This window comes from Heteronotia binoei, chromosome 6 (genome assembly GCF_032191835.1).
Source record: "Heteronotia binoei isolate CCM8104 ecotype False Entrance Well chromosome 6, APGP_CSIRO_Hbin_v1, whole genome shotgun sequence".
Lineage (NCBI taxonomy): Eukaryota > Metazoa > Chordata > Lepidosauria > Squamata > Gekkonidae > Heteronotia > Heteronotia binoei.
The window spans coordinates 137,898,920-137,924,692 of NC_083228.1; the positions used below are offsets into that span (position 1 = coordinate 137,898,920).

General features: G+C 47.9%; 1 protein-coding gene across 1 annotated transcript in view; it reads right to left on the reverse strand.

Annotated features, from left to right (window-relative positions):
- Window positions 1–22,575, reverse strand: part of AP2M1 (adaptor related protein complex 2 subunit mu 1) — a 45,804-nt gene extending 23,229 nt beyond the window's left edge. The window contains exons 1-3 of the mRNA XM_060242816.1: window positions 22,434–22,575; window positions 6,373–6,638; window positions 3,960–4,042 (exon numbers count right to left, since the gene is read on the reverse strand). Coding sequence (XP_060098799.1) covers window positions 3,960–4,042; window positions 6,373–6,638; window positions 22,434–22,507 — 423 coding nt within the window. The 5' untranslated portion in view covers window positions 22,508–22,575. The remainder of the gene's footprint in view (window positions 1–3,959; window positions 4,043–6,372; window positions 6,639–22,433) is intronic.
- Window positions 22,576–25,773: the final 3,198 nt, after the last annotated feature.

Consider the following 25,773-nt stretch of genomic DNA (forward strand, 5'->3'; position numbering starts at 1 on the left):
GGCTGCCCGCTCTCCTAATCCAGGGGTTGTTATGCAGCTGCACCTCCTATTCAATGGACAAGGTAGGTGGGGAGGAAGAGGCGGAACCCTCAGAAAGGTTCAGGAGCTGCACCCCTGCGAGCTCCTGCTGAATCCAAGGCCTGGTGTTATGTATTCGTCCAGGTTACGGCCTCTGTTTGAAGAAGGCAGCATTTAACTGTGCTGGGACAGCTTAACCATCCAACCTACAATACCGTACCGAAACACAATGACAAAGTGCACGGCCAGCGTAATTTTTTACTCGGTTTCGCCCATTTTGGATCCTATGTTTTTTGTTTCATTATTTTTTGCCATTAAAGGGGTTTTTTTTTTCCATGTTTGATCATGTCCCTGTTAAGCCCTTTCACTGTAAAATGTTATGCTTCTTTTTGTTGCCTGTGATACCCAAGGTTAAGATGATTGTCCTTTTTAACCCCTGTGGAGAAACGCCATCTTGATTAATGTTGGTGCTTGGTTGGAGGGGAACATGAAACTACTAGGCAGGCTGGGCGGCCTAGCCTTCCATTCACTCCACCCCCTCCCTTTCAGAGTTAAACCAGCAACTCTAGGGGGAAAGCCTCCTAGAGGGGCAGGAAGTTCTTTAGCCTTCCCCTCATTCCCTCCTCCCTTCTGGAGTTAAACCAGCAACTCTAGGGGGAAAGCCTCCTAGAGGGGCAGGAAGTTCTTTTGTTTTATTTAGTTGAGTTAGGCGGGAAAAGGCAGTCCGCAGCTGGCGCTGAGGGAGAAAGGTTGGTAGCCTGGGCTCCTGCCTGTGGGGGTGGCCCCAAGGCAGTCATTCACAAGGTAGGGCCAGTTTACACCAGGGATGAGCAGATGCGTTTAAATCCACCTTTATTTGTCCTCTGGTTGCTATTCAGGTGCTGTGCTAAACTTTTACATGTAACTGGTTTTGTTTTTGTTTTTTTTATTTTCTTTCTCTTCTTATTAAACATTTTTTTTTCTGTTTTGAATGCTGGCAGTCAAACTCTGTACCACATAGATCCCCAACCGCTTTAGACCACGCTTCGTGAAGGGGGCCCCGGGGAAGGGGGAAGGCATGCAGTTGGATAAGGTGCCAATCCTCCAGGGGTTCCCCGAAGAAGTGCTGTGGTCTCTGTGATACCCAAGTACAGGGTGGCAGGCCTGGCCTCAGAGCTGGAGAGGGGGATTGGGAGTCCTGTTCCTCTCAATCTGAACCCCTAGACTGAGCAGGTGGTGGCAGCGAGCCCAAGGGGCTGAAGGAGAAATAGCTCCCTCCAGGAGTTGGCAACTCAATAGGGAGTTGACGGGACCGGGTCTGAAGGCAGAATCGGGCCGGTTCCATCACAACCCCTATTATTGTTAATTATCTATTGGTGCTGCAATCCGTTACATCTATATTGTTTTATCTAGACATACGGGCAAATTGTATGCTCACTCCTTTCCGTAAACTACCGTTATGCCATTAAAAGGTTTTGGAACGGAAACTGGACAACGTGCACGGGAAGAATCAGGAAGATGGTTTTCTGCAGTAGCCAGAGGCAGACGGAGCCGCTGAGCTGACTCCCAAGCCGCTTCTCGAATCTCTGGCTGCTTTGCCTCACGCAGCTGACTTGAGACAGAGCCCCAGAACCTCACCCACAGGATGGACTATGCACGGTAGCTGTCTTCCAGCTTCCCACTTGAAACTGGGGAGGGACGGTGGCTCAGTGGTAGAGCATCTGCTTGGTAAGCAGAAGGTCCCGGGTTCAATCCCCGGCACCTCCAACTAAAAAAGGGTGCAGGCAAAATACACGTGAAAAACCTCAGCTCGAGACCCTGGAGAGCCGCTGCCAATCACGGGAGGGATGGTGGCTCAGTGGTAGAGCATCTGCTTGGGAAGCAGAAGGTCCCAGGTTCCATCCCCAGTACCTCCAACTAAAAAGGGTCCAGGCAAAATAAATGTGAAAAACCTCAGCTCGAGACCCTGGAGAGCCGCTGCCAATCACGGGAGGGATAGTGGCTCAGTGGCAGAGCATCTGCTTGGTAAGCAGAAGGTCCCAGGTTCAATCCCCGACACCTCCAACTAAAAAGGGTCCAGGCAAATAGGCGTGAAAAACCTCAACCTGAGACCCTGGAGAGCCGCTGCCAGTCTGAGTAGACAAGACTGACTTTGATGGACCGAGGGTCTGATTCAGTAGAAGGCAGCTTCGTATATGTTCATATATATCAGGGGTGGCCAATGGCTGGGGCTGATGGGAGTTGTAGGCAAAAAACATCTGGAGAGCTACTGTTGACCACCCCTGATATATATTATATGTACTCCCAGGGGTCATTTTGTATAAAAAAAAAAGGTGGTGGAGCTCATCCAGGGATTGTTATGCAGCTGCACCTACTATTCAACGGACAAGGTGGGGAGGAGGAGGCAGAACTATCAGAGAGGTTCAGGAGCTGTGCTCCTGTGAGCTCTCGCTGAATCCGAGGCCTGTGTACTCCCATTACCCAAACTTCTGACTGTACCCCTCCTCTTTCCGAGCGCTAGAACAGCCTCGAGGGCACGCACAACCAAGAGCAAAGATGGCACATGACATATCAGACATGACGGCTGCACGTGAGCGTTGCTACAGCCTGCACTGTTTCTGGGTATGCTTAATACGCAGCTTTCCATCCCAACATTTTCTCTTACTAATCGCCTTGTGTAGTAGGTTAAATGAGAGCCTGGCCCGCCCAAGCAGGAAGAGGAAGATAAAGATTAGAAGATGATGATATTGGATTCACACCCTGCCCCTCGCTCTGAATCTCTGAGTGGCTTACGATCTCCTTTACCTTCCTCCCCCACTTCCTCTATTACCTTCCTCCCTGTACGGTGGGTGAGGCTGAGAGAGCTCTCACAGAAACTGCCCTTTCAGGAACTCCTTTGCATGTTATGTCACGCACACCCTGATGTAGCTAACCCTCCTGGAGCTTACAGTAGGCCCTATACTCAGAGCCCTGTAAGCTCTTGGAGGATTGGCTACAGGGGTGGGATTCTAGAAAGAGCTCCTTTGCCTATTAGGCCACACACCCCTGATGTAGCCAACCCTCCCGGAGTTTACAGTAGGTCCTGAACTAAGAGCCCTGCGAGCTCTTGGAGGATTGGCTACATCAGGGGTGTGTGGCCTAATATGCAAAGGAGTTCCTGCTACAAAAAAAAAAAAAGCCCTGGATATGGCTTTATGTCAGAACTGCTCGATTAGACGAAGAACTCCCGATTTAAATCACTCTGTGTCGTGAAAATGCAACGGAACTATCTGTACGAAAGCACATCCAACCTGCGCTGGAAACGTTACGCAGGTTGCCTGTGACATTCCAGATTCATTTCAAGGTGCTGGTCATAACTTTTAAAGCCCTCTATGGCCTGGGACCCGTCTACCTTCGGGACCGCCTCTCCTCCTATGTGCCCCGGAGAGCACAACGTTCAGGGTCCCAAAATCTCCTTCAGATTCCTGGACTGAAAGAAGTTCGATCGTCCACCGCTAGAGCCAGAGCATTTTCAACAATAGCCCCCGCTCTGCGGAACGCCCTCCCGGAAAACATCAGGGCCCTGCGGGACCTGCCAAATTTCCGCCGGGCCTGTAAAACCGAACTATTTTTAAGCTTGCCTTCAAAAGTTAAGGGGAGGTGGCAAATGTCCCACAGCACTGACAATCCCACTGGACAAATGCAGACATTCAGAAACATCGACACGCATCTTGGCTTTTACGGTTCAAACGTGTGGATTGATTTCATTGCATATTGTTTTTAACATTCGGTGTGGTTTTTAACTGCCGTTAGCCGCCCTGAGCCCGTTAGGGGAGGAGGCGGGATATACATTTGATTAAATAAATAAAACATTTCTTCAGAGGGAGACACAGCAGGGCATGCTGTAGAGGACTATTCCCCTACCGCAGCACACCCCAGTTCAAGCGGCACACGACACAACCCCCGCCTTCTCCAAACTTTACCTGGCTCTTGATTCCTTGCTGAGTGATGAACGTTTTCAGGGCCCCGGTCTCAGAATTCTGTGGGTAACCAAAGTCCAGGATTTCTACAGGAGGGGGTAAAGCGTTATCAGAGAAAGGCGACATCCAGGAGGTTCGATGCACCAGCTGCAAACTTCCGACTCAAAACGGGCAAACGCGCAATGTGATTAAGGAAACGGCTAACGGGAGCTCACACCAGCGGCTGTCAGATGTGAGAAAGATCCCGCCAGAGGCGATCACGGCCGTCCGAGAGCCGGCAGCGGCGGCGAAGAGACGGGAACACTTAAGAGAGGGTAGAATCCGGTCCAGCCAAGGAAACCTGCCCTGAAGCAGGGTTAGCCAACTGCAGGAGAATAATCTATCTTTGCCGCATTTTCTTTAGGTTTTGATTTTCGCATGAGCACGCCAGAAAAATCAAAACCTAAAAAAATAACAGCAGAGTAGCAGGAGTCGCAGGACAAGCTGAGCCAAGCTTGGGAGAAAAGGAAATTGCCATTAGCTGCCCCACCCCCGCCCCACCCCAGCCCCACCACGAGAGGACAGAGCTGGCCGCTCGGGATCCAGAGGGGACACACCTGCAACACGAATACACAATGACGCTGCCCTCGCGTTGCAGCTTCCAGCTGCTTTTAAGCCTGTGACAAATGACGGACCCTTGGGCCTTCCCCCTCCCCTCCCCTCCCCCAGAAGCCTCTGCACGAAGCGCTCCAAGCACCTTAAAGGCAGGGGCTGCCAATTTCAGCATTGATGAATCCCCACCGTCTGCTGGCAATGCTCCGCAAGGCACTTAAGCAGCCACCGTCGGCGCCTCAGAGCACCGAGAATATTAACCGCGTTCCTTAGGAAGCACAGAAAGGCTGGCCTGAAAGTCAAAAGGGACCTTCGCCACGCCGAAGTCAATCAAACTACGGAGCGCGGTTTGGAAGGACTCTGAACGGAAACATTTCGGCGGCGGCTGCTTTCAAGCGTCGGGAGTGACCTCTTCCAAACTTTCAACAGCCGTTATGGTTTTTTTTCTTTACTAAAATGGCACCATACTTTTCTCTTTAAGAGTTAGTTTTTAGAGGATGAACCAACACGCCCCCCCCCCCCAATGTTTCCGTTCCAGGCATTGTTCTGACTGCGCTTCCAAGGGCAGGTATTCTGTGTATATTCACAGAGACTGGGCAGGTTGAAGGAGGGAAGGTGAGAATAGTCAGGAACACAGATAGCAGCACAGGGTGGGAGCATGCTGGCTTTTTACAGGAGAGTTAGGATTCCCTGTGGCAAGGTAAAATGACCTTGTACAGTTTGATAATTGATCTTTAAAGCTCCGTGAGGCTTGCACCAAGCATACCTCCAAGGACCGCCTATTCCCCCATGAACTTGTGGTAGAGCATCTGCTTGGGAAGCAGAAGGTCCCAGGTTCAATCCCTGGCATCTCCAAAAAAGAGTCCAGGCAAATAGGTGTGAAAAACCTCAGCTTGAGACCCTGGAGAGCCACTGCCAGTCTGAGAAGACAATACTGACTTTGATGGACCAAGGGTCTGATTCAGTAGAAGGCAGCTTCATGTGTTCATATGTTCACCTGCTACCTCATTGGGGAGGGATGGTGGCTCAGTGGTAGAGCATCTGCTTGGTAAGCAGAAGGTCCCAGGTTCAATCCCCGGCATCTCCAAAAAAGGGCCCAGGCAAATAGCCGTTAAAAACCTCAGCTTGAGACCCTGGAGAGCCGCTGCCAGTCTGAGTAGACAAGACTGACTTTGATGGACCGAGGGTCTGATTCAGTATAAGGCAGCTTCATATGTCCATATGGCTCACGGGTATGAGTAAGAATACTCCCTGAGAGCTTTAACTAAGACATATATTGAAAACAAAAATTTAAGCCACAGTATTTTTTCACATATTAATTTGGAATTATTTTACAGTCCGTTTTACAACATGCAATGTTTTTTCTTCATTGGTAGAACTTCCTGAAGTCTAATGCAGGTGTGATTGCAGTTCCCAAACTGGTGCGGCTGCAACCGGACTGCTGCTTCCGTCCGCTTTCAGAGCGAATCCTTCTTCGGGTAGCTCACCGAGGGATACAACTTCAATTTGGCCCTGCTCTGTCTATCTCCAAGGATCAAGCACGGCTCCACGCTTCCGTTTGTCCTTCGCTTCTCTAGAAAGGGCCCCTTGTGAAAAATACTGTGGTTTAAAATTTTGTTTTCAATATATTCAGTATATATTCAATATATTTTCAGTATATGTACAGTGGTCAGTAACGGCCTTGTGTTAAAAGGGCTTGAACAGAGCCTGTGCATCCCACACCACGCAGAGAGCTGGGCGCATCATGCCTGTTCTGAGCGCCCGTGATAAAGCAGGTTCCCCACCCACCCCCCCGCCCCCAGAATTAGAACGGCTCCATCCTCACCGTCCAGAAGCTCGTAGATCAGCACAAAATTGTTCTTGATGTTCTCTTCGCTGATCTTGCCGAAATAGGCAGTCATCACATCGCACATCTTGTAGAGGAACTCAAACACCATGGCGGCGTTGACATTCTGCTTGGTGACGGCAGCCAGCCAGATGTTGGACCGCTTGACGTGGAAGAAGCTGGTGCGGGCGATGTTGGTGACGGGAGAGCGCACCTGCTGCCGCGCGTGGATGACATTGACCCGGAAGGCGTCCACCGCGTTCCGCCTGGAGAATCGGGAGGAAGACAGGGGCGAGAGATCAGAAGCCACCGAGCAAACCAGGCTGCACGTTTATCTATCAAGTAGTCTAGCTGAAGATTTGTAGGCTGAACTAAATTTCGGTTGTTAGGCGTGCTGACGTAGTCAGCGCTTCAAAAATACGTCCCCTGCTGGACTCAGTAGTGGCTACATATTACGGCCAACAGAATGGGCTACGTACTAAGTTGTGTGAACCTCGGTCCTACTTGAACACGAACACCCACGAAGCTGCCTCATGCTGAATCAGACCATGGGTCCATCGAGATCAGCAGCGTCTGCTCAGACTGGCAGCGGCTCTCTAGGGTCTCAGGCTGAGGTCTTTCACATCATCTGTTACCTGGTCCTTTCCGCTGGAGATGCCGGGGATGGAACCTAGGACTTTCTGCATGCAAAGCAGATGCTCTTCCACTGAGCCACAGCCTGTCCCCCTGGCCTGATGTTCTAAGTAGCACAGGTTGTAAAAATGCACAACTAACTCTCCATGTACCGAAACTCAATAAAAACGTATTTAAATGCCACTGAATTCCCTGATGAAACACCTTCCATGTCAACGTTGAAAGCATCCCATGCTTTCAACATTGAGACGGAAGGTAATAGCAGCGTCTTGGGATGCTTTCAACGTTGAGATGGACGGTAATTAACGGCAGCGTCTTGTAGAGTGTGTATAAACCGGAGGAAGCCTACAGCGATGAAAAGGATCGTTGTTATGTATTTTGACCCTACTGGACCAACAGAAATTCTGTGAATAATTTAAATGGTCCCAAGGATTTCCCATCCAAAACGGTTTTGAAAATTGGACCGCCCTGCCATTGGACTACCCGCAAGGATATAAACTTGACTTTGGCAATTTTGGACATGGACAGTAGCTGCGATGTGATACTGACATGGCTTTCCTTTTGTGTATTATTATTATTCATTTTGTGTATTTCTTCTATTATTATGTTTCATGGTGATATATGGTGATTTGCGGTGCTTCATCAGGGAACTCAGTGGCATTTAAATATATTTTCATTGAGTTTTGATACACGGAGTGTTGGTTGTGCATTTTCACAGCTTTTTCTTCCTCCATGGTCCCAATACTGCTAAGTAACACAGGGCCTGAAAAATTAAGCCAACCAAAGACTGAACACTCAGTTCAAAGCCTCGATTTCAGATTTCTGTCATCTTGTCTGCGCTACAGACAACAGAATCACCTTGTCTGATTATTTCAGCTCTCCCATAGGAAGAGACTGGCGGGGGACATGGCTTTCCTTCGTTCCCGGTGGAGACTGTATACCTATAGATTATAACTTCACCCCTCCACCTCCCTTTGCCACGTCCGCTAATGAACACCACCAGGTAGAGCCTCTTTTAGGCCTTCCGAAGAAATGACCAAAACAAAGCTGTGACAAGCTGCTTTGATTTAGCCATGACGTCAGAAATCGACGGGACCACGGAGGTCAAGTGGCTTGGAAAAAACACACAGTCTCTCCGCTTACAAAGTAATAGGAATGTATAATGCTTTACAAAACACCTTAACTTTACAATGCACTAAAGCAGTTTTAAAACCATCTGGCGCACAACATAGCTACTGTCCAAAATTCATAATAATTTGATAAGTCCAGTAATAAAAAAGAACCGGTCCAATTTCGTTTCGGATATGCTATCCTTCTTCAGGGGGGCCGTCTTGCCGTATTCATAGGTTCAGTAGACTTGAAAGTGCCAAAATTTCCCGGCTTCCTTACGTTTTTAATTTGTTTTTATATATTTATGGAACGCCTCTGCCAATTTCTATCTGTCAGCAATCAAACGCTATTGAACGCTGCCAGAAATTGGTAGAGGCGTTCCATAAATACACAAACACAAATAAAAAACTTAAGGAAGTCGGGAAATTTTGGCACTTCCAAGTCTACTGAACCAATGAATATGGCAAGATGGTCCCTTGAAGAAGGATCGCACAGCCAAAACGATACTGGACTGCTTCTTTTCCATCGTTGGACTTATCATAAAATTATTATGAATTCTGGACAGTAGCTATGTTGTGCACCGAATAGTTTTTGAATCGCGTTAGTGCATTGTAAAGTTAAGGCGTTTTGTAAAGTGTTTGGTGTAAAGTTTGGTGTAGTGGTTAAGTGCGCGGACTCTTATCTGGAAGAACCGGGTTTGATTCCCCACTCCTTCACTTGCACCTGCTAGCATGGCCTTGGGTCAGCCATAGCTCTGGCAGAGGTTGTCCTTGAAAGGGCAGCTGCTGTGAGAGCCCTCTCCAGCCCCACCCACCTCACAGGGTGTCTGTTGTGGGGGAGGAAGGGAAAGGAGATTGTGAGCCGCTCTGAGACTCTTCGGAGTGGAGGGCGGGATATAAATCCAATATCTTCATCTACCTCACAGGGTGTCTGTTGTGGGGGAGGGAGGGAAAGGAGATTGTGAGCCGCTCTGAGACTCTTCGGAGTGCAGGGCGGGATATAAATCCAATATCTTCTTCATCTTCCAATTATACATTCCTATTATTTTGTAAATAGATAATCTGTGTGTTTTTCCCAAGCTGATTTAGCCATGAGCCAGACTGTTACTCCTATTCTGTAATGCGCTCTTGACTGCCGCTCTACGGCCAAGGCGGCCAGGATAGAACACTCAGCTCGACAGACCAGATTCCCCCGTGTCGCAGTGCCCGTTATGTTCCTGCCATTCTTCTTACCTATTGCTACAGCAGCCAATGAGATGGGATGAACAGAAATGGCGCCAGCGAAGAAAGAGGAGGAGTGACAGCAACAAGAGAGAGGTTAGAACACACACGTACACACAAAAGCACAATGAACTGAAACAAAAGGGAGACAAGACAGTGACCCTCCTCCCACACCAAGGTCCAACGAGGCTTTTAAATCTAGCGGAGAAGCAGCTCTGACGGGGCGGGGGGGGGGGAGCCACACACAGCGACAGTGGAGAAGCCAGGCTTTGTCTATGCTGTCGAATAGCAGTTGCAAGTTACGCACCCAGCACCGAGGACTGCGTTATCCTTTGGTCACGCTCAAGATGCAAAGAACCTGCAGGACCAAAGCGCTTCTTGTATAGCGTGCCAAAAAAAAAAAAAAGCTGAAATGCAGTTCCAGCCTAAAAGACGCTGAACGGCTAAAGCCAAACGGGACAGGATGTTTTCAGATGTGTTATCCGCTTCCAAGTTCGTCTCGTGACTTCTGAGGCCGAGTCTGCTCCAAAGGCTTAGAATCAGCAACTGTTTGGTCTGCCGGCCCAGCAAGTGAAGCCAAGGCCAAATCCCCTAGGGCAGTGAAATGCACACCACGGTACACAAAGTTGGCTTCCTTAACAAACAACAGGCTCTTCCTTAAGAAAAGAGCAACTCAGTTGGCTAGTTCCGAAAAGGCATGGAGACACAGGACCATCAAGAGAACCAACCTACTTCTGGGACAGAGAGATTAACACCCCAAACAGGTTGATCTTCGCTTTGATATACTACTGACAGCTATGAGCAAACATTTCCACTGTCAAAGTCTACCACATGTTCATAAGGTTACGTCTCCTCTCTCACTGTAGAACTGCCCCCTAGCATCCCTGCCCCTTCACCCCCACAGGCTAAATTGTCACATCAATTAGCTGACTAAGCAGCAAGACAGAGATTAGATAGCATTCGTTCAATTTTGCACTCTTTTTTTGGCTACTGGGTCACTGTAATAAGAGCACAGCAGCCTTTAGAATTTGCCTTCATTCTAAGAACGTAAGAGAAGTCATGCCGGATCCGTCCATCCAACCAACGCTGTTTCACACAGTGGTCAAAAACCAGGTGCCATCAGGAGGTCCACAAGCGGGCCCAGACTGCAAGTGAAAATCTTTCTTTTAACTGAAGATACATGCTCCCTCTAATATTGTTTCTAGGAAGCATCTCTTCGTTTATACCAGGGGAGGCCAAACTGTGGCTCAGGAGCCACATGTGGCTCTTTCACTCATATTGTGTGGCTCTTGAAGCCTCCACTGCCTTGTAAGCTTGCTTGGAGAATGTATTTAAAGTTGTCAAAGATTTCAGGTTTTCACGGCTGGTAACATCATTAGGGTTTGTAGAGTCTTTCGGGATCAAGTAGAACACGGCACTTGATCCCGAAAGACTCTACAAACCCTAATGATAATTAAAGTTGCTTTCTTTCCAGCACTACCTCCCTCATCCCTCTATTTGCCTTCCTTCCTTCTTTTCTTCAAACGTCCGATGTTCATGTTCTGCAGCTCTCAAACATCTGACTTTTATTCTATGTGGCTCTTTTGTTAAGCAACTTGGCCACCCCTGGTTTATATACTACCAAAAGACAAAGTGATTAACAGATTTTTTAACAGACAGGCAGATTAGATGCAGATATATCGATCAGCCTGTAAAGTAAGGCAAAATGATGGCTTAGCATTAGAGGCATGAACACTGTTCACATACTCCCCAATAAAATTACTTCCTACTTGGTACAAGCCATAGTTAGTTTGAAAAGGGGAAATAAATTTTACGCTGAGATGCACAAAGATGGGTGCGTGTGCAATTTATAGCTATGCCAAATCAGATGTATGTTTACACCAAACAGCAAGAAAGTAACTGAATCAGAGCGCATGAAGTATGAGGGGAAGAAGAAGAGTTGGTTTTATATTCCACTTTTCTCTACCTTAACGGGAGAGCCAGTTTGGTGAAGTGGTTAAGTGTGCGGACTCTTATCTGGGAGAACCGGGTTTGATTCCCCACTCCTCCACTTGCACCTGCTGGAATGGCCTTGGGTCAGCCATAGCTCTGGCAGAGGTTGTCCTTGAAAGGGCAGCTGCTGTGAGAGCCCTCTCCAGCCCCACCCACCTCACAGGGTGTCTGTTGTGGGGGAGGAAGGGAAAGGAGATTGTGAGCTGCTCTGAGTCTCTTCGGAGCAGAGGGCGGGATATAAATCCAATATCTTCATCTACCTCACAGGGTGTCTGTTGTGGGGGAGGAAGGTAAAGGAGATTGTGAGCCGCTCTGAGACTCTTCGGAGTGGAGGGCGGGATATAAATCCAATATCTTCATCTACCTCACAGGGTGTCTGTTGTGGGGGAGGAAGGTAAAGAAGATTGTGAGCTGCTCTGAGACTTTTCGGAGTGGAGGGCGGGATATAAATCCAATACCTTCTTCTTAAAGAGTCACAAAGTGGCTAACAATCGCCTTCCCTTCATCTCCCTGCAACAGGGAGGAGGGGCTGAGAGCGTCCCGAGAGAACTGTGACTGGCCCAAGGTCACCCCGCAGGCTTCATGTTGATGAGGAGTGGGGAGTCAAACCCAGTTCTCCAGATTAGAGTCCACTGCTCTTAACCACTACACCACACCGGCTCTCACCACGCTAGCAAAGGAAGGCACAAACAAGGACAAAGCGCCAGTACAGAACCATTTTTGGAACTCTTGGTGAACCGATCCACATGACGCTGTTGTGAAAGAAATCCTTATTCGACTCAAGATTCTTCTGTGAATTTTAAGCCAGCATTAGTTATGATCCTATGCGCCAGCTTGAGCTCTGGCTGCAAGGAAACATGGTGGAAGCACGGCTAACCTGAAGACTCCGTTAACTGGCATGCAGGAACGCACAGCCTGCTCTGCCCAGCCCAGAGAAACGCCCGGGACCCGCAGCCCACTCTCCCACCTCCTCATCGGTACTGCTGACTGCTCCAGCAGCAACACAAAGCAAGCAACAGCTATGCCCAGGACTTGCAGGGCTACTCCAGCACCAAGTAAAAGCTTTGTGAAGACGGCATATTCAGTTCATTGGCAACCTCTGTTCACCATGGATCCCAGTTAAAAGCTTTTATTGTTCATTAATAACATCCTCAACCCTATGGGATAAAATCTTGGTTAATAATCTTACTTTAGTGAGATAAGGAGACTTCAGAATTTGGCAAGTCGATGCCAATAATTCTTAAGCTACCATTTACTTTTTAGACCAGGGGTGGCCAAACTCGCTTAGTGTACGAACCACACAGAAAGAATGCCAGATGTCTGAAAGGAGGGAGGAAGGGAAAGGTGGAAAGGAGAACTTTAAGTTTAAATCCACTCTGCAAGCTGCTGGCTGGCTTGGCGATTTAGAGAGAGAAATGCCTTCCCCAAGGGAACTGATGGGGCAGCGGAGGCTTCAAGCGCCATACAATATGCAAGGAAAAGCCACATGCTGCTCCCAAGCTATAGTTCGGCCACCCCTGTTTTAGACTGTTGTTCTGCGAGAGCAAGAAGCTCTGTTTGACACAGACAGTTATGGGTTCTATGATGCCTTGGTCCTCTGCAGTTAGAATGCTTTAAGCAATATTATGGAACAAGACCAGGGCAGACACACCTAAAGCAGATCATAACCAATGCCGTGTTTCCCATTCTACACAAAACACCAGTTTGGTGTAGTGGTTAAGCGTGTGGACTCTTACCCGGGAGAACCAGGTTTGATTCCCCACTCCTCTGCTTGCACCTGCTGGAATGGCCTTGGGTCAGCCATAGCTCTCGTAGGAGTTGTCCTTGAAAGGGCAGCTGCTGTGAGAGCCCTCTCCAGCCCCACCCACCTCACAGGGTGTCTGTTGTGGGGGAGGAAGGAAAAGGAGATTGTGAGCCGCTCTGAGACTCTTCGGAGTGGAGGGCGGGATATAAATCCAATATCTTCATCTTCCTCACAGGGTGTCTGTTGTGGCGGAGGAAGGGAAAGGAGATTGTGAGCCGCTCTGAGACTCTTTGGAGTGGAAGGTGGGATATAAATCCAATATCTTCATCTACCTCACAGGGTGTCTGTTGTGGGGGAGGAAGGGAAAGGAGATTGTGAGCCACTCTGAGACTCTTCGGAGTGCAGGGCGGGATATAAATCCAATATCTTCATCTTCCTCACAGGGTGTCTGTTGTGGGGGAGGAAGGGAAAGGAGATTGTGAGCTGCTCAGACTCTTCGGAGTGGAGGGCGGGATATAAAACCAATATCTTCATCTACCTCACAGGGTGTCTGTTGTGAGGGAGGAAGGGAAAGGAGATTGTGAGCCGCTCTGAGACTCTTCGGAGTGGAGGGCGGGATATAAAGCCAATATCATCATCTTATTCTTGTGGATTTTGTCCACTCCCCCATTTTTCCTGCTGCATATGCAGCAATATTATGATTTATGTTCGCTTGTGCACTCTAGAGTAGTTTCATCAGCTCTTTTGTTTTAACTTAGAAGGGCTCATGCTTTGTCCAATAAGAAATCTCTACATGAGTCAGAAATTCCACTTTATGAGAATTCTCAGCAATGACTACCTAGATGTGAAGCTCATGTATGGTGAAATGTGCATACAACAGCAGAATAAGCTGTGCCGAAGTACTCAGACCATGCAAAAAACTAGGCATGCTATTGGCAGCGAGACTTGCAACCTTCCAAAAAACTGAACCATGGACTGTGCATACGTCACAGTTCCAACTGGCACAAGTCACGGCCAGTGCTCCCTCTAAGCTGAGTCAGCGTGAGCTAGCTCACAGATTTTTAGCCTCTGGCTCACGCATTTTTTTGTCTTAGCTCAGGAAGGATGACCCCACAGCACAATAATTTAAGCAGAAGCTCACACCTTTAACGCCAGCGGCTCAAAGTGGAATTTTCGCTCACAAGACCTTGCCGCTTAGAGGGAACGCTGGTCATGGTAGGTCATTACGAGGCGCCCCTGCAAACTCTCCTCTGGAGGACCACAAGTCTCATCCCGCAAAGGTTAAAGGAAGGAGATTTAGAGCAGGACTGGACAAGCATGTTTGCTGAACGTGCACAGCAGCCCTCGGACAGATGAGATTTTTGAGGAAGAACTGACATGTGCTCTTAGCAAGGTAGGAAACGGCCAGTGAGGCAGCAGTTACAACTTCCCTAACCTGGTCTTCTTATCCCTATGTACAGTGCTTTTCCCCCTTGTCGCCCAGCTGCTGCAGGGTAACAATACATCTGACTAACAGGTTACCAGGAAAGAGGTTTTGCTGCCAGAGGGTCTTCTCTCACCTGTAACTCTCAAATTTAGCAAGTAGGAATACACACCGCAGGGAACGGCAATGTACGGCCAACGGGGTTAATTCAGCTTTAAGAAAAAGTGTTACAACCTTCCAGCAGACCTGGGGTAGAGTAACACGTCCAATGTAAGTGATGCAACTCACTGCCTAACCAGAGTCCTTTAAAGACACACACAAATACATTATGCGCTAGGCCAAAGTCTAAACAACAAAAGTTTTGAGTTGCCGCTTCTTTCATGTTTTACAGGGTACACAAGACTACTATTTGACAAGGTGCTTACTGATTAACTACTACGTTATGGCTTCGATCCCATGCCTTCATTCCACAGTCGCTCCTCTTCGGCTGTTATTGGATGCACGCTTCCTCTGGTGCAAAACCAATGTCTCGTGGGAAAGAGTGTAAGGGTGTGACACCCCCATCTGTATAAGCTTGGTGTAGTGCAGGGGTGGCCAACGGCAGCTCTCCAGATGTTTTTTTGCCTACAACTCCCATCAGCCCTAGTCAGCATGGCCAATGGCTGGGGCTGATGGAAGTTGTAGGCAAAAAAAAAAAAATCTGGAGAGTTACCGCTGGCCACCCCTGCTGTAGTGGTTAAGTGCATGGACTCTTATCTGGGAGAGCCAGGTTTGATTCCCCACTCCTCCGTGGCGGTACTTAACAAGGAGACAACATGGGATATGAAAACCAAGGAAATTACGGCCAGATGGAAGACCTACCTAGAATGGACAGCGATAAAAGGAAGGATGGAATTCAGTGGAAGACTAAGACTTTGTGCCCATGGCTGGGGGGAAGAGACTAGGAGTAAACGGTGGGGGGGGGGGGGAGGAAGGGCATGTTGGAAATACAAATATTTGTTGCAATGGACTAAATAGAATAACAAATAAAGACTATTTATATATACCGTATATATAAAAGATTCCCCACTCCTCCACTTGCAGCTGCTGGAATGGCCTTGGGTTAGCCATAGTTTTCGTAGAAGTTGTCCTTGAAAGGGTAGCTGCTGTAAGAGCTCTCTCAGCCCCACCTACCTCACAAGGTGACTGTTGCGGAGGGGAGGTAAAGGAGCTTGTGACCGCTCTGAGACTCTTGAGAGTCAGAGTATAGGGTAGGATATAAATCCAATATCATCATCGTAAGTGCAATTTTACTATTTAAAAAATCCTGGTTCATATATGTAATCATATGTGTTCATATATGTAATCAAAAATTGATTACAGTTATTGGAATATAATTTTAGCTTCTTTGCAACTGACATTTATATTCCCATACATCAGGATTTTTTTCGTTTTTCCCACCAACATTTTGGTTTACCTAGAAAGACCAATGTTTTTCAAGAAGCCCCAGAGTACCTAAAGCAGGTGTGCTGAACTCAATGAGGGCCGGATCTAACAAAAATGAGACCTTGTTGGGTTGGGCCATGTGTGTCGTAAAAATGTAATGCCGGGTAGCACTTTATAAAGGACAAAGACACACACAATTAAAGATTTTAAAAAATATATGCTCAAAAGATTAGCATCTCAATTAGCTTCTGATAACTGACATGTCCAGCTCTGACTTATTGCATCAATCTGTAGACAACGTCTGTGGTGTAGCAATCTTGAGTATGCTGTTCAGGTGTTGCATCTGTAAATCACAAACCTACTTCTGATTTACTGACATTCATTACAGAAATCTCGTGGTCAATGCTTTGAGCCTAAGACCCAGAGGAAAACATGAAATGGCTGGGAATGGCGAGCTTTTGTACGTAAGTCGCTTCGTGTGCTGGTCAGCCAATGGAGAAAACAGAGGTTTTGCTCTGTAGCTCCTGTGCAATTGAGCAAATCTGGCAAAGCAAGCTGTGATGTGGACGCAAGAGAGAGGGACTAGGAAGCAGGTGACAGTGAGCTGCTCACGGGCCTGATAGGAGCCCTCCGGGGGCCTGATTCAGCCCTTGGGCCACACATTTGACACCCCTCCCCTAAGGGAATGCACTCTGAGGTAGAAGTGCACATGGTATGAAGACATAGGATCAAAGCCTCTAAACTGGATGGAGTTACATTGCTTTAGGATATTAACATCAGCTGAAAGCCACCATAAACCAAGGAAAGGAAAGGTCCCCTGTGCAAGCACCAGCCGTTTCTGACACCGGGGTGACGTTGCTTTCTCAGCATTTTCATGGCAGACCTTTTTACGGGGTGGTTTGCCATTACCTTCCCCAGTCATCTACACTTTCCCCCCAGCAAGCTGGGTACCCATTTTACCGACCTCAGAAGGATGGAAGGCTGAGTCAACCTGAACCAGCTACCTGAAACCAGCTTCCGCTGGGGACTGAACTCAGGTTGTGAGCAGAGCTTAGGACTGCAGTACTGCAGCTTTAACACTCTGCGCCATGGGGCTCATCCATGAACCAATAGCGGAGAATAAATATTTCTTCTGAGTTCCTATGAAGCTAACATTTTCTAAGTGACCCTGCTCAAAAGCTACCAAAATGGATTTTATGACCATCAGAACACTACAATTAAGACTTCAGGTTCTATCTGACCAGTGCTTAACTTGGGGCAATATTGTTTATGGGACTAAGCCCAACCCTGCTGGATCAGAAGAGCCCTGCTGAATCAGACCAGTGGTCCATCTAGTCCAGCATCCTGCCTCACCCAGTGGCTAACCAGCTCCTCTGCAGGGCCAAAAACAGGGCATAGAGGCCAAGGCCTTCCAGCATCCCGTCTCCTTTATGGGACTAAGACCAACCCTGCTGGATCAGAAGAGCCCTGCTGAATCAGACCAGTGGTCCATCTAGTCCAGCATCCTGCCTCACCCAGTGGCTAACCAGCTCCTCTGCAGGGCCAAAAACAGGGCATAGAGGCCAAGGCCTTCCAGCATCCTGTCTTCTTTATTGGACTAAGACCAACTCTGCTGGATCAGAAGAGCCCTGCTGAATCAGACCAGTGGTCCATCTAGTCCAGCATCCTGCCATACCCAGTCGCTAACCAGCTCCTCTGCAGGGCCAAAAACAGGGCATAGAGGCCAAGGCCTTCCAGCATCCTGTCTCCTTTATGGGACTAAGACCAACCCTGCTGGATCAGAAGAGCCCTGCTGAATCAGACCAGTGGTCCATCTAGTCCAGCATCCTGCCTCACCCAGTGGCTAACCAGCTCCTCTGCAGGGCCAAAAACAGGGCATAGAGGCCAAGGCCTTCCAGCATCCCGTCTCACACAGTTGCCAACTGGTTCTTCTGGAAAGGCAACAAAAGGGCACAGAGGCCAAGGCCTTCCCTGATGTTGCTTCCTGGCTTTGGGTTTCAGATGTTTAGCGCCTCCATATGTGGAGGTTCCTTTCAGCCACCATGGCTTGTAGCCATTGATAGATCCATGGAAGACAAGTCTGTCTAATCTCCTTCTAAATCTATTTAATCGTTGCCAAATATGATCGTTGAACACTTAGCATGCCAAAGATCAACTGCAACAGTCAGGGAGACGACAGGATATTCTTGCCCAAGCTATCCCATGGACACATTCTGCTTGTCGAGACTGGACTTGCCAGATGATCAGGCAAGGGAAAAGGCAAGGGACTACTGACTTTTTACTTGATGGGAAGGCTCGACAGCGATCTTTTAAGAGTGCTTTGGGTCAGCCTTCTTTAATATTTCCTGGGGCATAGCCTCACGGCTAGGAAGAGACATGCGCATGGCTGTCATAACGTTGCCCTGCAATACCACTGAAATACAGAGGCTGCTTCTTGGTCTCCAACCCCACTGCAGGACTTAGGGCTTAACAGGCATCTAAGACCAAAAAAAAAAAGTGGTGGAAGCAACAGTCCCGGTGAGCGGAACGGAGACCCGTCACCCTCACGCCCCAGCAGTTATCAGCAAGCTGAGCCTGCTTTTAAAGAAACCTTCTAAGAATGTGATGAGAAATAAAACCGACATTCTGAAACTGATCCCGAAGGCTCCTACTGCTCCTTTATTTTTTTGCCATAAAAGCTGCAGCCAGCGGACGGCAACCGTGTAGGGCTACCCCGGCAAGATGAACCATTCTCTGCCTCTGCGAAGCAACCCTGGATTTCCTTGGCGGTCTCCCATCAAATTACTGATCAGGGCTGACCCTGCTCAGCTTCTGAGAAATGATGAAGTTGAGCTAGCCTGGGCAGGGCGTTCCTATGGAGATGAAAACTAAACTATGCCATAATGCCTTCGTTTCAGGGAACTTGAACAAATGCACCTGTTTGGTGTAGTGGTGAAGTGCGCGGACTCTAATCTGGGAGAGCTGGGTTTGATTCCCCCACTTGCACCTGCTGGAATGGCCTTGGGTCAGCCATAGCTCTGGCAGAGCCAGTTTGGTGTAGTGGTTAAGTGTGCAGACTCTAATCTGGGAGAACCGGGTTTGATTCCCCCCTCCTCCACTTGCAGCTGCTGGAATGGCCTTGGGTCAGCCATAGCTCTGGCAGAGCCAGTTTGGTGTAGTGGTTAAGTGTGCAGACTCTAATCTGGGAGAGCTGGGTTTGATTCCCCACTCCTCCACTTGCACCTGCTGGAATGGCCTTGGGTCAGCCATAGCACTGGCAGAGCCAGTTTGGTGTAGTGGTTAAGTGTGCAGACTCTAATCTGGGAGAACCGGGTTTGATTCCCCCCTCCTCCACTTGCAGCTGCTGGAATGGCCTTGGGTTTACCATAGCTCTGGCAGAGCCAGTTTGGTGTAGTGGTTAAGTGTGCAGATTCTAATCTGGGAGAGCTGGGTTTGATTCCCCACTCCTCCACTTGCAGCTGCTGGAATGGCCTTGGGTCAGCCATAGCTCTGGAAGAGGTTGTCCTTGAAAGGGTGGTTTAAAGAGCCAGTTTGGTGTAGTGGTGAAGTGTGCGGACTCTTATCTGGGAGAGCCGGGTTTGATTCCCCACTCCTCCACTTGCAGCTGCTGGAATGGCCTTGGGTCAGCCATAGCTCTGGCAGAGGTTGTCCTTGAAAGGGCAGCTGCTGTGAGAGCCCTCTCCAGCCCCACCCACCTCACAGGGGGTCTGTTGTGGGAGAGGGAGGTAAAGGAGATTGTGATTGCTCTGAGATTCAGAGTGGAGGGTGGGATACAAATCCAATATCGTCGTTATCACCACCACCACAAGAAGCTGAACAGCAAGTCCTCACCCATAAAAAAAATGACTTGAGAAGAACTATGTGGCCAATTATTGTTCAGTCTCTAGTCTCTCCTATCTGGATAAGATAACTGAAAGACTGGTGAAGGATCTCCAAGTCCTCCTGGATGATACATCAGCTCCAGACCCTTTTCGATGGGATTTTCGATAGCTTTAGAGGGCAGTCTCCATTTGAATGCGGGCAAGAGTTGTGCTGATGCTGTTGGGTTTATCAAGCACCCTTGGGATACAGTGTACTATGGACACAGAAGCAGGTATCAAGGGAGGTGCCTTGGGATGTGTTAAATCCTTTCTTCCAGAGGAAGGATTGCTATAAGCGTCTGGTTGTCCATAGTGTGGGGCTTGCCCTCTGGGGTCCAATGAAGTCTAATGTTCATGTAAAACCCTTGGAAAAGATCTGTATTTTTTTTGTAGTCGAGTGTCATTAATATGCTGACAGGGTAACAGAGGGTAACGTATTCCAGCAATTCCTGTTGGCAGCTTCCAACATGCCCAATAAAGGTCAAGGCAGCTTGCCCTCTTACAGTCATTTTACATTGTATAGAACTGTATCTGAAGAAGTGTGCATGCACACAAAAGCTTGTCTCTTGAATAAAACTTCTGCTGGTCTTTAAAGACACCACTGGACTCAAGCTTTCTTCTGCTGCTTCAGACCAACATGGCTACCGGCTTGAATCTATGTTCTGTAAAATGTTATTGTTCAGGGGGCGATTTTCACAAATACAATTTCCGTGTTGTTGCTTTAGTTTAGGCAGACTTTTCTACTTGTGTTGTTTATTGCACTGTTCTCTAATCTTGCAATCCAGTTCTGTTGCTTTGTTTGTTGAGTATATCCTAGCCCAGGGGTGTCAAACATGAGGCCCAGGGGCCAAATCAGGCCCCCAGATGGCTCCTATCAGGCCCCTGAACAGCTGGCTGTCACCTGTTTCCTTCTCCCTCTCTCTTGCTTCCTTCTGCATCACCGCTTCCTATCAGGCCCCCGAACAACTGGCTGTCACCTGTTTCCTTCTCCCTCTCTCTTGCTTCCTTCTGCATCACAGCTTCCTTTGCCAGGCTTGCTCAACTGCACAGGAGCTACAGAGAAAAGCCTCTATTTTCTCCATTGGCTGAGACTCCTCCCTTGGGGAGGAAGGGGGGGGGAGAAATCACTTGCTTTGCCAAGCTCTCTCAATAGCACAGCAGAGCTACTGAGCCCTCTTATTTCTACTGGCTGAGGCTCCTTCCCCTCCTGGTCCCCAGAGGAAGGAAAGAGCCAGAGCTCCCTTTGCCCAGTTCCCTGGATCCCATGGAAGAAACACAAAGAAAACACCTTTAAGACCAATCAGCGCTAATACTTTAAGTATGTTTTATTTTGTAAAAAAATCTTTAGAACTGGTGCAGAGAGAAATAAAATATTTAAGTACTGTACAACCTCTGTGCGTTTCGCACACAGCTTTATCAAGGGGAATTTTTCAGATTCTTTTTGGTTCTGTTTCCATACACACACTCAAACAGAGTGAACAAAACCAAAAAGAATCTGGAAGACTCCCCCTGATGAACCTGTACACGAAACACATAGGGGTTGGACAGAAATTAAATATTCTATTTCCCCTTGCATCCCTTCAATATTGTTCTGCCTTGGCATGGCCCCCTTTTCTCCAAGCCACCCGTGACCATGGTATCCTTTCATACCAGAACCACCTTCACAATGGGCCTCATTTCTCTTGGTATGTGCAAAATGACAAGGGGAAAACACTCAACCTCTGGAAGTTTTTTCTTTCCCATAGGCATCTGTCCTCCAGACGTGCATCTTGTTTTTTAGGACTGCATTTAAAGCTACTGGCTGCACTTCTATCAAAGCCAGTAGCCAGTTTGGTGTAGTGGTTAAGTGTGTGGACTCTTATCTGGGAGAACCGGGTTTGATACCCCACTCCTCCACTTGCACCTGCTGGAAAGGCCTTGGGTCAGCCATAGCTCTCACAGAGTTGTCCTTGAAAGGGCAGCTGCTGTGAGAGCCCTCTCGGCCCCATCCACCCCACAGGGTGTCTGTTGTGGGGGGAGAAGATATAGGAGATTGTAAGCCACTCTGAGTCTCTGATTCAGGGAGAAGGGTGGGGTATAAATCTGCAATTCTTCTTCTTCTTCAAAGCATCAGGCATATGCAGATGTGAAAAATGGGAAGGAGCTCTCATACAGAAGAGCCATATCAAGGAGCCCTTGGGTAAGACAATGAACTTCTCACAAATCCCACTTAGAATCACAGAATCATAGAGTTGGAAGGGTCCTCTAAGGTCATCAACCCCCTGCACAATGCAGGAAACTCACAAATCCCTCCCCCTAAATTCACAAGATCTTCATTGCTGTCAGATGGCCATCTAGCTTTTTTGGCCTCAAGGTCACACTAATCGGCTTTTGATCGGTGTCGCTGCAAGTTTTCTACTGAAACTGATTTGCCTGGAATACAGGAAACCAAGACAGCATCTGAGGAGAGCTGTTCTCATGGATATTTGCCTGGGAATGAGCCAAGACATTTCATATCCAAAGATATAGCAAAATGGACACAGCCTGGATGCAACACGGCACACGTAATCTACATGCACACACAGCGAAAGCAGTACCAACAGCTCCGGAATTGCAAGAAGCTGAATCGGGGTGCAGAAGGAAAGCAGGGGGAGTACAGCGTCAAAGGAACTCACCCAATGTCATCTCTGTAGACTCGAGAGATTAAAACCTCTCCCTTGTGATTATAAATGAACAGGCCTCCAATCATGGTGAAAAATCTTAGTGTTCTTTTTCCATGGTGTTTAGATCAGATCTATGGATACAGAAAACAAAATCAGACCTACGGTACAGAACATGAACTCAAGACAATCGAATTGTTTTGTTTGAAAGATAAATTGTTTTGGCAACAGCCTGATTCAGCAAGTTAAAACTACATCATTTCCTAAACCCCGGCCTCTTCCCATCTACACCTTCACATTTTTGTTACAACAGTCCAGTTTTATCCATGTACACAACAGCAGCATTGTTCTGGAGAAAAACACAGAAGGATGCTAATATTAGTAGGCCCACCACCATTTTAGCAGATTATTCTCTTCTCCAACATAATCTGTAGAAAGACTGGTTCATCATACACAGGCCTTGAAGAGATCTGACCAACGCTCTCTGTTCTGCAGAGTGCAGCTTTCTAAGCTGATACATGGAAAAGAATCACTCGTAAAAACTACTTCTGCACTTGCATCATTCTTATCTGCCCAGAATGCACTACATCATAAGAACATAAGAGAAGCCATGTTGGATCAGGCCAATGGCCTGGATTAGATTCAATAAAATAAAATCTATTTTAAAAGAAAAAATTAAGAGCAGTCACTATGGGCTTTTTCACACAGTCTATGTATTCCGGTATGGAAGCTGGTCAGTTACTGAACAGTAACGGGTTTCTGCTGGCATTTCAGACAGACCCGATTCAGTAACTGGCTGCTACCGGAATACTCTCACCTTTTCACACACTCCCGCGGCTGTCCCGGTAGTGAGGCGTGCCTGAGTCATCACAAACAAAGAGCAGCTTCTTCCACTTTTCAACCCCTCCTTCCGGGTTGAAATCGCTATGGGGTGCTGTGTGAAATGTCCAGTATCTAACCCGGGAGCAGTTTTCGCGCCCTTTTTCGCCCGCCGGCGCGCGCGATCTCCGGCTTTTTTTTTTTAACGTTGGGCTAAGATCGCTATAGCGATGTATCACAACAGCATCACCATAGGGATGCCTGGGCTCCATTAAGATGCCAGATATCGCCACCGCTGAAACCTGGTAACTTATCTCAATAGAGCCTAGCCATCTCTATGGTGCTGCTGTTGTGATACATCGCTATAGCAATCTTAGCCCGACGTTCCAAAAAAAAAAAAAAGCTGGAGATCGCGAGCTGGCAGGCAAAAACGGCTGGCGCTGGTGGAAGCGAGATAAGAGCGGAACAGTGTGAAATGGCTCGCTTCAATCACGGAACTCTACCGGAAAAAAAAACATGTGTCTGAAAACTCCCATCCCTGTCTCGGATTACTGCAAGCGGCACAATACCGACTCCCTTCCGGTTTCCACTGGTAAGTGTGAAAAGGGTCTATGTATTAAAGCAATGTTTTACTTAGCCTGAACAAGAAAGGAAGTATGGAATGACTCTGCTTGCCACTAATCCATTAAAAGTGGGAGATCCACAAGAACTTGCAGTAGCATTCCATTTTCTGCTCCTTCCCCTCCCTGGCCCAAGGTCACCTATTGCAGGGGTGGCCAACAGTAGCTCTCCAGATGTTTTTGCCTACAACAATGGCCATGCTGGCTGGGGCTGATGGAAGTTGTAGGCAAAAAACATCTGGAGAGCTACCAGTGGCCACCCCTGAGCTATTGAACTTCTGTAACAAGAGTAAGAATTTGAACCTGGGTCTCTCAGATCCCAGTATGACGCCTTCACCACTGTTCCACATTGGCTAGCATTGGGTGGATGCTGTTGAACACCAGCAAGCAGTTGGGCCCAGATATAAGTCATGGCAGCTGCACCGTAGCAAGTTGCCCAGTGGCTGCTGGTGGGCTTGCCTTGGTAAGTCCTCCCTCAAAGGCCAAAACAGCCCTGGCAAGAGCCCACACGCCTCTTACTGACATAAACCAAGGCTTAAAGGCTATAAATATTGTTGTGGTTGCCAACCCCTGAATTTATTACATTTCAGATTTTTTTTCTGCACACCAAGCCTTTCCTCAGGTTTGCTTTAAAAATCTGAGTTGTCTGGTTATGGCTCCAGACTCCAGGTTTAAGTGCTCACAGAGACTTTGTCATATTAATGATGGCAACAAGGCCAAATACCACGCTTCTGGAATCAGGATGCTTATTCAAACTGCAGTAATACTGTAATGCTGTGCAGAGGTTTCTAACAGAGTATGAGCTACCGGCGTGAGAGTGAAAACCCTGTGTAGTGGCTACATTAGTTATGGCTGCAAAATATTATGAGGCAGAATAACTCATGGATTGCCAAGATTTCCCTTGAAGACATCAGATGTACAGTTCTAAGTAACTGTTTTGAACGTATCTGTGGAGCTAATTCTCTAACAGTAAAAACAGACGAACAGAGAATACTTAGATCAAAACCATCTAAAGCGGACACAAGCCAACAGGCTTGGACAGAGTTTCCTGTTACATTTAAGCCAATACGCCCAATTAAACACTACAGGTGTTGCATTGATTTGTGGGATAAAAATCACATGCTAGTCCATTAGGAAGCTTTCCGTACAACAGAGTCCAGCTACACTTAACAAATTTGGAAGGTCCCCATTTCTGCAACTCCTCGTCTCATAACTAAGAATATCCAATCAATACAACCAAACCTTAAGAATATAAGAACATAAGAGAAGCCATGTTGGATCAGGCCAATGGACCATCCAGTCCAACACTTTGTGTCACATAAGAACATAAGAGAAGTCATGTTGGATCAGGCCAATGCCCATCCAGTCCAACACTCTGTGTCACATAAGAACATAAGAGAAGCCATGTTGGATCAGGCCAATGGCTCATCCAGTCCAACACTCTGTGTCACATAAGAACATAAGAGAAGCCATATTGGATCAGGCCAATGGCCCATCCAGTCCAACACTCTCGAGTCACATAAGAACATCAGAGAAGTCATGCTGGATCAGGCCAATGGCCCATCCAGTCCAACACTCTGGGGCTGTTCAGACGCACAGTATAATCAGTTGTCGCTGCTGTTTCATACAGTGGCCATAAAAACCAAGTGCCATCAGGAGGTCCACCAGTGGGGCTAGAAGCCCTCCCACTGTGCCCTCCCCAGGCACCCAGAATACAGAGCATCACTGCCCCAGACAGAGAGTTCCTACAACACCCTGTGGCTAAGAGCCACTGATGGACCTCTGAACATATGAAGCTGCCTTATACTGAATCAGACCCTTGGTCCATCAAAGTCAGTATTGTCTACTCAGACTGGCAGCGGCTCTCCAGGGTCTCAAGCTGAGGTTTTTCACACCTTTTTGCCTGGACCCTTTTT